General features: G+C 38.1%; 1 protein-coding gene across 1 annotated transcript in view; it reads right to left on the reverse strand.

The window, feature by feature from the left end:
• LOC121137976 (protein piccolo-like) overlaps positions 1–15,318 on the reverse strand; it is a gene marked incomplete at its 5' end in the record, with an annotated part of 28,290 nt that extends 12,972 nt beyond the window's left edge. The window contains 3 exons of the mRNA XM_040740834.1: positions 680–747; positions 1,194–1,302; positions 15,193–15,318. Of these exons, the coding sequence (XP_040596768.1) occupies positions 680–747; positions 1,194–1,302; positions 15,193–15,318 (303 nt within the window). The remainder of the gene's footprint in view (positions 1–679; positions 748–1,193; positions 1,303–15,192) is intronic.
• Between the last annotated feature and the right edge of the window lie 415 nt (positions 15,319–15,733).

Consider the following 15,733-nt stretch of genomic DNA (forward strand, 5'->3'; position numbering starts at 1 on the left):
TTTATTCAATGTATGTATTTTCAGAGAAATCTAGAAGGAATGCTATAATGATGAATCACAAGAGTAGTCTGAAGTTCTATTAAGTCTTCAGAAAAATGCTTTGAATATTTTATGGCATGTACTCTGGGAATGACAGCATACTCTATCCCCAAGAACTTGCTTCTATGAAAATATCTTTTCTCTCTTCTAAATCTTCCAAAATATTCTCTTTATGCAAGAAATCTCAGAGTATATATATATATATATATATATATATATATATATATATATATATATAACACTTTCTGTTGGACCTGACTGGTTGAATTTAGTAACCAAGACTTCCTAGAGTAACTGTAATACCAACAGCAAAAGGCCTAGTTGTGCTGAAAAAGAAAAAAATAGCAATTTTATGATTAAAATGAAATGGCTCCATGCATTGCCTACACAAGATGAATTCATATTTAACAAACTTAAAACATGAACTCATATAGTACATATTTAATACAGATTTCTTGCCTACTCTAACACTGAAATATGCAGCATGTTTCCGCAGAATGCTAATAACATAACTAAAACACTTTTGGTGTCATTCATGATCACATGCATGTATATAAATCCGTCATTCTTTCTGTATCTATGTCAAAGAAGATGTATCTCCCTTTGCACCCATGTTTGAAGTCAGACTGCTGTCACCTACCAGCTTTAGGTGGCTCGTGAAGTTCCAGGTGCTGGGGATTTTCACAATCAGACAACATATTGAGGTCCCTATAAATTAAAGCAGATTATTAAGAAAGACACAGAGGAATCTGGAAACCAAAGCTCCCTTCTCCCGCCTGCCTTGATTTCCTTTTCAGGAGGTCAATGAGAAGTGGTATATGATATAAAGCCGCTCCCAGGCATGCTCACCCTGCTAACCCAGTTCATATTAGCAATGTTGTTAAAAGTCAAAGCTGATAAAAATGATCATTTAAGGTGAAATCTTTATGGATTAAATGCAAGCCACTTGAAAATATTGCACACATTGGGTTCTGGCCTTCTTTTAAATGGAACACATTTTAATAAAAGTATGAAAGGGAGAGCTGTGGCACATCAGAAATAGTTGCTGGAGTCCTGTCTCTTGCTGACTGGCAAAGGTTCCACCTTAACACTTTTAAATCAAAAGAGACATGGAGAGCCAAAAAATGGAAACAGAAAGATGGGGAAAAAGTCACAGTCTTACACATATTTCTGCTTCCCCACTTTGCTGATTAATGATGCTCTGTACTTCCTCATATGTTTTAGAAGTTAAAGGGATCCCATTCCATTCCAAGACTTGCATCCCTAAAAGACAAATTTGAGTATAAAAATCAAACATGTGTGCTATCTTCAGTCTTAGTTCACAGGGAAAAAAGACTTTCTGTGCTCTTAAAATCCAAATCAGCACACCGTGTCAGAGAACATTGGCTCAATGTTCCCCAGACATCATGTAGTTGGATATAAACTTACCTGGATATATAATATGTGTGTAAGACAACATGCAAATTTTACTTCTAAAGACCTATTGATTTCTTACCAAGCACATGCATTCTGTTCACACTTCTATTAAGAAAACTGTATTAAACAAAAAGACAAGTAATTGCAACCATTAGCTTGAGATGTTGACTTCCACATTCTCTTATGGAATGGGATGGTACAAAGTCACAGGGATTTCCTGCTCTTGATTTTGCCAGGTAAGTCAGATTGCACTTTGTGTCAGACGTTTCTGAACAGAGCAGCAAGCATGTTACAGGAAGGTCAGCTTTGTGGGTCTGTGACCTGTGCATTAGTACAAGGCTCTGTGTTCAGAAAGGCTCCATGCTCTGCTGTCATCTTGAAAAATCTGCCCTTTCATGTTTCATCGCATCTGATAAATCATGTACTCCTTGGCCCAGTCACGGCATTTTGTTTATGCAGTCTATGTGAAAAGACAATTTTATGCAAAAAGAAAATAGCAATATATTTAACGTTTAAATATTTTATATCCATTGTTTTGGTACATTTTGTGAATTGTCAAAATAACCTAAGAGCACATGTTTGACATGATTCACATGGCCCTAATATATACCTATATGAGATGGATATACGTAGTGAAAATCATCCAATAGAGTACCCAAATATTTGTAAATATAACCAGCTTTACCCTAGAGAAAATGACTGTATGCCATTATATAGTAAATGAAAAATAATAATTACTGAACAATTTTATCTTTTCTATGCTTCATACTCTGTAATTCCCTATTGCTTACGTCGGCACTGGTTCAATGGGAAACTGTTAATATTGTACGGTTGTGTCTTTCATTTTAATGGCATAATATACATTGGGAAACATGTTACCAGTTGCAATTAAGTGAAAGAAATGTCTTTATACTAGAGTGGAGTAACAGAAAAAGTCCATCCAAAGGCTCACAGTAACACAGAGAAAGACTTTTATATAACTTACTCCAAGAAAACTTTATCTTCAGATGGGTCTTAGGTTTATTTCAACAATCCCAGCTGTTATACACAGAAAATAAGAACATTATGTAAAAGACATTGGCTCTATGAATAACTCAGAACAGAGAAAGCAGAAAGCAAAACATCCCCAAAGCTAGGAAGACAGCCTACATTTATCCTGAACTGGAAAATTAATGGTACAATAATTCATATATTACCCCTTCACATCTCTACATAATCATACTTCATGGAAATAGTCAAGGGTCTTTTTTTTCTATCAAATTTATCTGTTAAGGTTTTTACAGTTTGGAACAACGGTAGGACTAGCAAAACTTAATTACTTGGTGAGACGGAGAATGTGTCTAGTCGCAATGAGAGAAAAGACATTTCATATTGTCAGTAACATAGCTGAGCATATTCTCGCCTCAGCACATGTGTGGCACTCTGAACTTTGAGCTCTGCTCTGTCCCAGGACAGACACCTGCACTTCTTTCCCAGTCATCTATTAAAAAAAAAAAAAGCTAAAGACATCCTGCCAGCTCTTTAGTCCTGCTTTGGTAACCATGCTGATACACAGTGACAAGGGTCACTACTTCCAGCATAGTTATTTAACAATTCCCACTCCAATGTCTCTTACTTCCTGCAAAAGAACGGAATACAACTTGTACCCATTTCATAAAATGTGTTTAAAAATATGAGTCAAGGGGAGTCCAGGGAAGCAGCTGTTCCTCTGGCAGCATCAGGTAAACAGGCCGGCTTCCCGGCCTGTGTTCCAGGGCCTGCAGATTACCTGGGAACTGCACAGAGCTCCCAATCCCGGCGGGAGCCAAGGACACCAGACTCCAGGTCTTCTCTCCCACCAAGGAGACCAGGAAACCAGAGGAGGCTGAGAGTCCAGGGAAGCAGCTGTTCCTGCAGCAGCATCAGGTAAACAGGCCAGCTTCCCAGCCTGTGTTCCAGTGCCTGCAGATTGCCTGGGAACTGCACAGAGCTCCCAATCCCGGCAGGAGCCAAGCACCCCAGACTCCGGATCTTCGCTCACACCAACGAGACCAGGAAACCAGAGGAGGCTGGGAGCCCAGGGAAGCAGCTGTTCCTGCAGCAGCATCAGGTAAACAGGCCGGCTTCCTGGCCTGTGTTCCAGTACCTGCAGATCGCCTGGGAACTGCACAGTGCTCCCAATCCCAGCAGGAGCCAAGCACCCCGGACTCCAGATCTTCTCTCCCGCCAACGAGACCAGGAAACCAGAGGAGCCAGGGAGACCAGGGGAGTAGCTGTTCCGGATCAGGTACAACAGGACCCAGCATAGGGTCCAGGGGACCAGGTAGGAGGCTAAGCGCCCCAGATTCCTGTTCTTCTTCCCCACCCACGGGACCAGCATTTGGACAAGGAATAGAAGAACCACCAGATTATTGGACTTGCTAGCACCCACCAAAAGGGAACTCTGGTCCCCAGACCAGTAAGGGGCTCTTTCTGCATCCACTAGAAGAAGAGATGGGAAAGAGACAATACAAAAGCACACTCAGCAACAGAAAAACAAATATGACACCGCCAGATTCTAGAGACTCCACACCAGCAAGACCCCAACATACCAATGCGAATGAAGCAGAAGAGAACGACCTTAAAGGCACTTTCATGAAAATGATAGAGGTCCTAAAAGAGGATATAGGAAAATCCCTCAAAGAAATGGAAGAAAAAACAAAGCAAAAAATGCAAGAAATGGAAGAGAAAAAAAACCAAAAAATGCAAGAATTGGAAGAAAAAACAAACCAAAAAAGGCAGGAAATGGAAGAAGAAACGAAGCAAAAAATGCAAGAAATGGAAGAAAAAACAAAGCAAAAAATGCAAGAATTGGAAGAAGAAGCATACCAAAAAAGGCAGGAAATGGAAGAAGAAACAAAGCAAAAAATGCAAGAAATGGTAGAAAAAACAAAGCAAAAAATGAAAAAAATGGAAGAAGAAACAAACCAAAAAAGGCAGGAAATGGAAGAAGAAACAAAGCACAAAATTCGAGAAATGGAACAAAAAGCAATCCAAAAAATGCAAGAAATGGAAGAAAGAACAAACCAAAAAATTCATAAAAGGGAACAAATGGACGAAAAGATAAACAGAAAATTGCAAGAAGCAATGCAAACACTGCAAGGGTTGAAAACTGAAATAGAGACATAAAAAAACCACAATCTGAAGAAAGGCAGAAAATAGAAAAGCTGGACAAACAGTCAGGCACTACCAATACAAGCATTACCAACAGAATAGAAGAGATGGAAGAGAGAACCTCAAGTGTTGAAGATACACTAGGAGAAATGGATTTATCAACCAAAGAAAACCTTAAATACAACAAATCCTTAACACAAAACATCCAGGAAATATGGGACACCATGAAAAGACCAAACCTAAGAATAATAGGTATAGAAGAAGGAGAAGAAATCCACCTCAAAGGGGCAGAAGGCAACCTTAAGAAAGACATGCCAATGAAGGTACAAGAAGCCTATAGAACACCAAATAGAGTGGACCACAAAAAAAATCCCCTTGCCACATAATAATCAAGACCCCAAACATACAGAATAAAGAAAGAATATTAAGAGCAGCTAAGGAAAAAGGTCAAGTAACATATAAAGGCAGACCTATCAGAATTACACCTGATTTCTCCATGGAAACTCTGAAAGCCAGAAGGTCCTGGATAGATAATCTACCTACACTAAGAGATCATGGATGCCAGCCCAGACTACTATACCGGGCAAAGCTCTCAATCACTATAGACGGAGAAAACAAGATATTCCATGACAAAACTAGATTCAAGCAATACAAAAAAATTGGAATAACTCCATGCATCTTATCAGACCACCATGCTTTAAAATTAGAATTCAACAACAACACAAATTGCAGAAAACCTACAAACTCATGGAAATTGAATAATGCTCAACTGCACCATCCCTGGGTCAAAGAGGAAATAAAAAAAGAAATTAAAGACTTCCTCGAATTCAATGAGAATGAAGACACAACATACCCAAACCTATGGGACACTTTGAAAGCAGTGCTACGGGGGAAGTTCATAGCACTAAGTGCTCACATGAAGAAACAGGAGAACAGTTATACCAGAGAATTAACATCACAGCTGAAAGCTCTAGTCACAAAGAAGCAAACTCCCCCAGGAGGAGTAGATGCCAGGAAATAATCAAATTGAGGGCTGAAATCAATAAAGTAGAAACCAGGAAAACAATACAAAGAATCAATGCAACGAAGAGTTGGTTCTTTGAGAAAATCAACAAGATAGACAAACCTTTGTCCAAACTTACCAAACAGCAGAGAGTGAACACGCAAATTAACAAAATCAGAAATGAAAAACAAAAATCACATGATCATCTCACTAGATACTGAAAAAGCCTTTGACAAAATCCAACACCCCTTCATGATAAAGGTCTTGGAGAGATCTGGGATAACAGGGACATACTTAAACATAATAAAAGCTATATACAGTAAACCAACAGCCAACATCAAACTAAATGGACAGAAACTCAACGCAATTCCTCTAAAATCAGGAACAAAACAAGGCTGTCCACTCTCTCCATACCTTTTCAACATTGTACTTGAAGTTCTAGCTATTACCATACGACAACAAAGGGGGATCAAGGGGATACAAATTGGGAAGGAAGAGGTCAAACTTTCACTGTTTGCAGACGATATGATAGTTTACATCAATGACCCAAAGAACTCTACCAGGGAACTCTTACAGCTGATTAACACCTTCAGCAAAGTGGCAGGCTACAAGATCAACTCAAGAAAATCAGTAGCCCTACTATATACAGATGATAAAAGGGCTGAAAGAGAAATCAGAGAAACATCACCCTTTACAATTGCCACAAACAACATAAAATACCTTGGGGTAACGCTAACCAAACAAGTGAAAGACCTGTATCGTAAGAACTTTGAATCTTTAAAGAAAGAAATTAAAGAAGCCCTCAGAAAATGGAAAGATCTCCCATGCTCTTGGATAGGTAGGATCAATGTAGTAAAAATGGCAATCCTGCCAAAAGCAATCTACAGATTCAATGCAATCCCATTAAAATCCCAGCACAGTTCTTCACAGACCTTGAAAGAACAATAATCAATTTTGTATGGAAAAACAAAAGACCCAGGATAGCCAAAACAACCCGTTCAACAAGGAAACGTCCGGAGGCATCACCATCCCCGACCTCAAGCTCTATTATAGAGCTATAGTCCTGAAAACAGCTTGGTATTGGCACAAAAATAGACAGGTAGACGAATGGAATCGAATTGAAAACCCGGGTATTAACCCACACACGTATGAACATCTGATCTTTGACAAAGAAGCTAAAAATATACAATGGAATAAAGAAAGCATCTTCAACAAATGGTGCTAGCATAACTGGAGACTGGCATATAGAAGAATGCGGATCGATCCATGTTTATCGCCATGCACAAAACTTAAGTCCAAATGGATCAAAGACCTCAACATAAATCCAGCCACACTGAACCTCTTAGAAGAGAAAGTGGGTGGTACCCTTGAACGAATTGGTACAGGAGACAGCTTCCTGAACATAACACCAGTAGCACAGACAGTGAGATCAACAATTAATAAATGGGACCTACTGAAACTGAGAAGCTTCTGTAAGGCAAAGGACACAGTCAGCAAGACAAAAAGGCAGCCCACAGAATGGGAAAAATATTCACTAATCCCACATCTGACAGAGGGTTGATCTCCAAAATTTACAAAGAACTCAAGAAGCAAGTCTCCAAAACATCAAAGGACCCAATTAAAAAGTGGGCTGCAGAACTAAATAGAGAGTTTTCAATAGAGGAGTCTAAAATGGCTGAGAGGCACTTGAGAAAGTGCTCAACATCCTTAGCCATCCGGGAAATGCAAATCAAAGCAACTCTGAGATACCATCTCACTCCTGTCAGAATGGCTAAAATAAAAAGCACCAATGACAATTTATGCTGGAGAGGATGTGGTGAAAGGGAGACACTCCTCCATTGCTGGTGGGAGTGCCAACTGGTTCAGCCACTTTGGAAAGCAGTATGGAGATTCCTCAGAAAAATGGGAATAAACCTACCACAAGACCCAGCAACTCCACTCTTAGGCATATATCCAAAAATGCCCATTCATACAACAAAGATGTCTGTTCCACTATGTTCATAGCAGCTTTAGTTTTAATAGCCAGAACTTGGAAGCAACCTAGATGTCCCTCAACTGAAGAGTGGATAGAGAAAATGTGGTACATCTACACAATGGAGTACTATTCAGCAGAAAAAAATAATGGAATCATGAGATTCGCAGGCAAATGGATGACACTAGAAGAAACCATCCTGAGTGAGGTAACCCAGTCACAAAAGAGAAGCATGGCATGTACTCTCTCATATATGGATTTTAGACATAGATCTGGGGAGTGCCAGCCTACAATCCTATGGCCAGAGAGTCTGGGAAAGAGAAACTTCATTTAGTGGCTGATCGAAGAAGAGGCAGACTCCCTTGCTTAAGTAATGAGCTGAACTCAAGAAAGCCAGTAACAGAGAGGGAGGACTGATGATCAAAGAGATTAAGACTGGGCTGGTTTAACCCCCAGAAACAGCTGACCAGACAAAGGTTAACCCTTAAATCCCAGGCATCAGCCTGGGAATCCAGCATGGGACTGATCAAGACCCCCTGAATCTGGGTGTCAGTGAGGAGGCCTAGGTAATCTATTGAGCCTTGGGCAGCAGATCAGTACCCATCCCAAGTATACATATGGACTTTGGACTCCCATAGAACAATGTGAGGTGCACTCTCACCCTGAACTCTTGGGGAAGGGTCTAGGCCCTGCCCTATATGAAATGATAGACTATGGACACCCCCATGGAGGGCCACACCCTCCCTGGGGCAATGAGGGGATAATGGGGGAGTGTTGGAGGGAGGGCATGGGAGGAAGGGAGGGAAAGGGAGAGGGACCTGGAACTGACTTGTGAAGCAACCTTGTTTCTTATCTAAATTTAAACTGGAAAATAAATTAAAAAAAAAAAGAATAAGAGAACAGCACCTTAGAGTAGGTAATTTGCTTAGTGAAGTTATCAAGACTAAAACAAAGAACTAGTTAACATCTAATTAATTGCTTTTTATGTGGTGTTGAGGTGTAAAAAAAAAAAAAGAAAAAATAGTTTAGTGCATTTGCAATAAGCCAGCCGTTAGTATTATAATGAATGGGAAAGACTGGACAATTCTCTGTACGATCTGGAGTAGAGCAAGGATACCTGTGCCCCGCATGTTTACTTAGTGCAGTCCTTTAAGAGCAAGAGAAAAGACAGCGAAGGCACTGGGACAAGGAAGTAGCAGTCAAACTCTCACTACTTGCGTACATAATTTTGCAACTCAGGGCCACAAACACATTATCAAATAAAATTAGCAGAGTTGCAACATACAAGGCCAACATACAAAAATCAGTAACACTGCTGTAAATGACAAGAGAGCAAACATTTTTATAATGATATAAAATTTAAAAAAAATAGCCAGGAATAGATTTATTCAATTATGTGAAAATCATTTGAATACAACGAACAAAAGTTATGAAGACCATTGATGATGATACAAAGAAATGCAAATATAATTATACGGCCACAGTACTCAAGAATCAATGATGTTAAAAATGTTTATGTATACAAATTTTCCTGTCAACTCAAAGCAATTCCTATTAAATATCAAAGACAGGGTTTGTTCAAAAGCTCCAAAACATGAATATGCAACTTGAGAAGAAAATTGAAGCAGGAAGCTTTGTACTAGCACATTTAAAAATACTTGGTATAAATAGAGGGAGCCATTATAGGTTTGAGGAGAGATTTGGTACTAGTGAGATTTCCAGAGATATACACGGATGACACCACCTGGCAATCTAAGCAATAGTGGAGAGGCTACCTTAAATGCCCTTCCTTATATTAGATTGATGACTACCTTATATGCCATCCTAGAACCTTCATGCAGTGGCTGATGGAAGCAGAGGCAGACACCCACAGCTAAATACTGAACTGAACTCCTGGAACCCAGTTGCAGAGAGGGAGGACTGATGGGCAAAGGGATCAAGACAGGGCTGGTGAAACCCACAGAAACAGCTGACCGGAGGTCAGCATGAAATGATCCAGACCCCCTGAACGAGGGTGTGAGGGGGCCTTGGCAATCTATGGGGCAACAGGTAGTAGAACAGGATTTATCCCTGGAGTATAAATGGACTAGGGAGGGAAACGTGGTAGAGGGGTGGATTAGGACGAAGCATAATGATACATGCGTATGCAAGTGCCATGATGAAATCTGGTAGTATGCTACCTTAAAATCAATTTAAAAAATCTTATTGGAGTATTAGGTAAATTGAATATATTATTAAATTAGAAACCAGTATATGGCTTTAGAATAGTGTTATAAAGCAAGTCCTTTCATATGCTCTAGTCTAATCTGTTATAAAAAAGAGACACAGAAGAGCTTAAAAGATTTGCCTATCACTATACAGTTACTGGTTGTATACAAATACACTCCTAGACAATCTCTTAGGTCAATGTTGTTATCAGTAAATAGGAAAATGCTTACAATGTATGCATACTAACACTACATTTAGCTCTACTGAATATAACAAACATTAAAATATGCAAAAGTTGGCACAAAATACACAAATTATTTACGATTCCATTTTATTTTTAATAAAGCAAGATAATTTAGAGATTATTACATGCATGACAATATTAATTAAAGTTGCAGACATTTAAAAAACGGAAGACATCAGTGAACAAACAGAAACCTGATATGTGCTATGTGATTTTTAGGGTAAGTAATGAAAGGAACAAGGTTGATGGAGTTCTGCATATCTTTTTCTGTCCCTCTGCTAGGGAGATGTCAGTATCATCCTTGTCTGAGCATGCTTGCTATTAATCCAGTTTGGATGGGATACAATCCTGTTAACTGACGGAAAGTAAACCATACAGGAAAGATTCATGAATTTAAATTAGGGAATAACTTTCAGCAAAGAAAATGTGTTTGAGTTTTTCAAAAGAATTAGGAACAATTAAATCTTCTTGTTTGGTCCATGGAAGATGGTACTACCCCAAAGAAAAATTGCTACAAGATGTCCTTAAGTTGTATGGCTTCCCTTGTATACAGAACTTCTCTTGCCAACACCAGGCAGGGCACAGTAAGGAAGTCACACATCTTGGAAGAAGCACCCTGGCTTTGACAAGCAGTCTCAGTATTGTGGATTATTTTCAGTGTTCTAGAAAGTACAAAATTCCTAATAAGAATCTGTGCAATAGTGAAGAGGCTACCTTAAATGCCCTTCCCTTATAATGAGATTGATGACTACCTTAAATGCCATCCTAGGGCCTTCATCCAGTAGCTGATGGAAGCAGAAGCAGACATTCACAGCTAAGCAGTGAGCTGAACTCCTGGAATCCAGTTGTCGAAAGGGAGAAAAAACGAGCAAAGGGGCCAAGACCATGTTGGAGAGACCCATAGAAACAGCTGACCTGACCAAGTGGGGGCTCATGTAACACTGTCATAAAACTAGGGAATCAGAATTGAACCCAACGAAGCCCTCTGAATGTGGGTACCAGTTAGGAGGCCTGGGCAGTCTATGGGACTGCTGAAGGTTGAACCAGTATTTATGCCTAGTGCACAAATGGACTTTGGGAGCTCATTCCCCATGGAGGGATGCTTTTTCAGCCTTGATACATGGGAGAGATCCTAGCCCTCACCCTCCCTGGGTAGTGAATGGGGGGTAGGATGGGGGATGTCAGTGAGGGGCATTGGAGCATGGAGGGAGAGGGAAGTGGGAAATACAACTGTTTCTGAATAAAAAACAAAATAAATTCCTAATTGCACTTTTTTATTGAATATAAGACAAAACCACCATTTAATGAAAGTAATGAAATTTCCTACCAACAGCTGAAGAGACAATTGATTAAGTTGATTTATTGAAATAAAGTAATATATTTTTTATACTTGAATACAAAAATTGCCAATCCAAGTGTTCTGAAACAAAAAGAAGGGAATAAATTTTGGCAGGATTTTCATCTTAAACTTGAGATTTTTGTGATAAATTTTTTTCTTTTTGTTCATAATGATCACTAAAACATTCTACCATTGTGGTACAGTATTTCCTTGAAGGACTGATACACATGCCAAGGCAAATTTATTACTATAATCCATTGTCTTAGAATACTGTGTACTACTAGAATAAGATAAAATCAACACATGACTGAATAATAACAAGAAGATAATGGGCATGTTGGCACAATTTGATTGATCCTCAGGAAATAATATAATATGCATAATGCCACTACCTCATTTTAAGCAGATTTAAGTTCAGATATTTTAAAAATTTATAATTGAATTTCTTAGTTGATTCTGTTAATATATCTAGGATGGATGTTTCTAATGGCTTTCTAATTAAATGATATTAGCATATTAAAACTATCACATCTGAAGAATAGCATGCCTAGTTAATATAAACATACCGAATATAAAAGTATGGGAATTATGAAGAGATGAATAGTCAATTGAATGGGCAAAGGAAGTTAAAAGTAGGGATGAAACAACTGTCAGTTACATCCTCTGCTTTAGGAGTCCAGGTTGAATCATTGCTAGTTCTATTGTTATTTCTTTAGTCCTTTTTAAAATTCATACATCCATAATAACTTCTTTTAATGGCATGTAAATGTACTCTATTACTCAGATGATAGTTTTATCACAGAATATCATCACTTTCTTTCAGGAAAATTGTTTCCCAATAAACACAGGTGCTGTTGAACAGGTGGCAATGTCATTATCTCCACTGAGAATACTCAAAAGGACAATTTGAATTTTATTTCATGATATTATTTGAGAGGTTAAATGCACAGAGCACTGCAAACATTTCTGAGATATGATTTTAAAATTCACATAAATGAGTCAGGAAGAGAACTTTAATTGTAAAGGCAGTTGTGACACAGAATCTCATAATTAATCTTTAGCTTTAAATTCTAATATTCTTACAATTCCTAAAAGCAGAAGGTAGAATATTGAGACTGAGGGAAATGGGGGTAATGGTCAATGTATTGAAATTTTCAGTCACAGAAAAATAATTTGGGGAAACCAGCATCCACGGTGAGTGGCAGTTGGTGTTACTCTACTGAGTCCTTGAAATTTGCTGAATAAATCTTAAATTTCCTCACCAATAAATAAGGTATATATAAGTGAAAGTATGTGTTAATGGGATTAATTGTAATTTAAGCTTATGTACACATATATCAGCCTGTGAATGAAATAGAGACAGTTTTTTGAGAAAAAATCAAAATACTTTTGACTTTTTAGAATAGTTAGTAATGTATATTATATTGACAAACTGCCATGTGCTGTTTGAGCTCACCAAGAAGTTGACTCTGGAAGCTGGATTCAGCCTCATGTGGTGATATGTTGTTCATGATCTAATAAATCCACTGGAGATCAAAAATACAAAGCTAGACAGTCATGAAGCCAGGCAGTGATGATACATGCCTTTAATTCCAGCAGTCATACTAGTTAGCCACAGAAGCCAGGCAGTGGTGGCACACACCTTTAATCCCAGGACTCAGGAGACAGACAGATGGATCTCTGATAATTCAAGGCCACCCGCGGCTACACAAGAGTGAGCCAGCCAAAAAGAGTAACAGAGCTCACTCCTTTAATATCAGCATTAGGGAGAGGCAAAGGGTCCCATGTGAGATTTAGTTTCCAGACAGGGAGTGCATTGCCTCTGAGGATTCCTGGAGCCAGGGTTACAATTTCAGTCTGAGGTAGAAGTCAGAGCTGCTTTGCTTGTCTGTTCTTTCAGCATGAGCCCCAACATCAGTCTCATGGCCCACATCCTCTTTCAGACCCAAAGATACTTGTGCCAAAGTGTCTTTTGATGGCCTTCATTTAAGAATGGCTGCTCCTCACTCCAAGTCAAAGTGCCTGCTGTGGAAAAGGAGAGCCCAGCTACGAGACTCTCATCAGGGACAGAAAGCTCCGTCGGTTTCTGCTGGATGTGAGCATCTCATTTGATGTTCTTATCTTTATCTGTAACTATTTGTGTTTTTACTTGGAAGCCTCACCAGAGGGAACACTCTGCTCTGTCTGGTACCCACCATGGGACTGCACAGGACTCTCCAGCTTCCTGCACTTAAACCTCAACACCAACGGGTTAAAAACATCTTGGAATTTTAATCACAAAGCAAATAGCAGAAATAAAAATTTTAAAAATTCTTTGATTAGTAGTTAAATCCATGGCAAAATACAATCTTCAGTGATTAAATGAAAAGTGATAAATGTCAAAAATGAAAGCTGTATCACCACCACTCCGCAAGTTTTTGAGACCTGGTTTATCTCCTAGAAGCTTATGCTGAAGAGCAAGATATGTATGAGTTAGACATATAGGTACATGGTCATTTACAAACAAAATACTGAAACACACACACACACAGTTAGATGGATGCATGGACAGATGGACAGACAGACATACAGATAGAAACTAAATAAAACAAAGTCATTCTAAAAGCAAATAACCAAAATAGGGAGTGAATTTTAGCATTTTACTCTCTCCATGTTAAATAACCCTACCACAACCAACTGAAAAACCTGTTGTGAAGTGTCTGAATTTGAAACTGGAAGGGATGTATACAGACTGCTCCAATAAGCTGGACAAAATGGCTTAAGCTTAATTTTGGCAAATAAATATCATGTATCATCTATTTAAATTCTATAATAATGACTTATAAAAATATCCACGGTCCACGTGTGTAGGTTCTAACACATTTCACTTAAAATGACAGTGAATCAATTTTAAAGTAAAGACTGTGAGCAATAGCAGGCAAAATTTAAAACAAGAGACCAAAATACCTTTTCCCAAATAAACACCTTTTTTAGAATAAAGTAGTTTATAAACATTTTAGTGATAACCAAATGCTCAATATAAACAATATCAACAGAAGTCATGAGCTATATGTATAATAGTTAATATATATATGTATATGTAGCTCATGAATATTGCATGTATATGTTATAGAATTTGCATACAGAAGGGTTACATTATCTTTTAGAAAATCAGAATTTATCATAATGCAATTTATAGAATACATCTATAAATTTGCTGTGTAAAGATGACGAGGCTTAAGTTATTTTAAAATGTTCACAGTGGGGTGAATAGTGTCTATATGTAAACAGAACCACAAAAAAAACGTCAAATTCCTGAAGTAAATACTTTGGATGTCACTGATCACGTAATCTCTGTCTCTGCTATGGCAGCGTGTTTCCAACTACGTTAGTAATCCTGGCTATGTTCCAAAACACACTGTTGACAAGAGCAGGTGGCAGATGGATTTGGCTTGTTAGCCATCTGTAGCTAGATACCTGACCTTAGCCTCTGCTGAATTTTGTTTTATATTTTCATGGCTGCTTTCAGTAACATTTTCTTCTTTATAATATAATATTAAACTAGGTTGTTAAAGGTTTTAAAAATTACCCATAAATAAAAATCTTGACTGTGTTTTAAAGTAAAGTATACTAGTGGCTAGTCAACTGCCAAAACAGCCATGCAAGTGAAAGTCAAATTATCTTATTTTTCCATTGTATCGTAATACATTATAACACTGCTATGCCAAAACTGACCACCGTTAATCACAAGATTTTCTGACATAAAATTTAAACAAATTTGGCTATTAATTTCATACAAATAAATGATGTTTAATATGAGCAAACTCACTGTATTTTGTTATATAGTCTCTAATTCTTACCTTCTACAAGTTTCCCCGTGTGTTCTGCACTTCCACCAGGAAGAATCTTAGCAATATAGGCTCCAATTTCTCCACCATGTCCAGGAATTTCTTTACCACCGACAATTCTAATTCCCAGCCCATTACCTGTATTTAAAAATTGGCAAACTGTTACAATAGTTCAAGAAACAAATACTTATCAGAAGTAGGTTACACAAAAGTGGATTAAATTCTCAGAAGCCAAGTTCAGCATTAAGAGTGGAAATGACATCAATAACAAAACTATAGCATCCTGATTCCAAAAATAGGTAATAATACATAAAGTCATCAGGGCTTAAGTATAATCTACAGTGATTAGATTATCATTGAATGCTCTCTCAAAGTTAGTCAAATTTATTCAAACAGGAAATGTTTCCAATTTAAACCTGGTATAATTTTAAAAATTACCAAAAAAAAATGCTCAGAAAAACTCCAAAGTAAGCAAGTATGAAACTAAGAACAATTTGCTCTCAGAAAGGTAGCCATGGCTATTGCAAACTGGACAATACAATCCCAATGCAGA

This window comes from Mesocricetus auratus, unplaced genomic scaffold, assembly GCF_017639785.1.
Source record: "Mesocricetus auratus isolate SY011 unplaced genomic scaffold, BCM_Maur_2.0 contig_6008_pilon_obj, whole genome shotgun sequence".
Taxonomy (NCBI): Eukaryota; Metazoa; Chordata; class Mammalia; order Rodentia; family Cricetidae; genus Mesocricetus; species Mesocricetus auratus.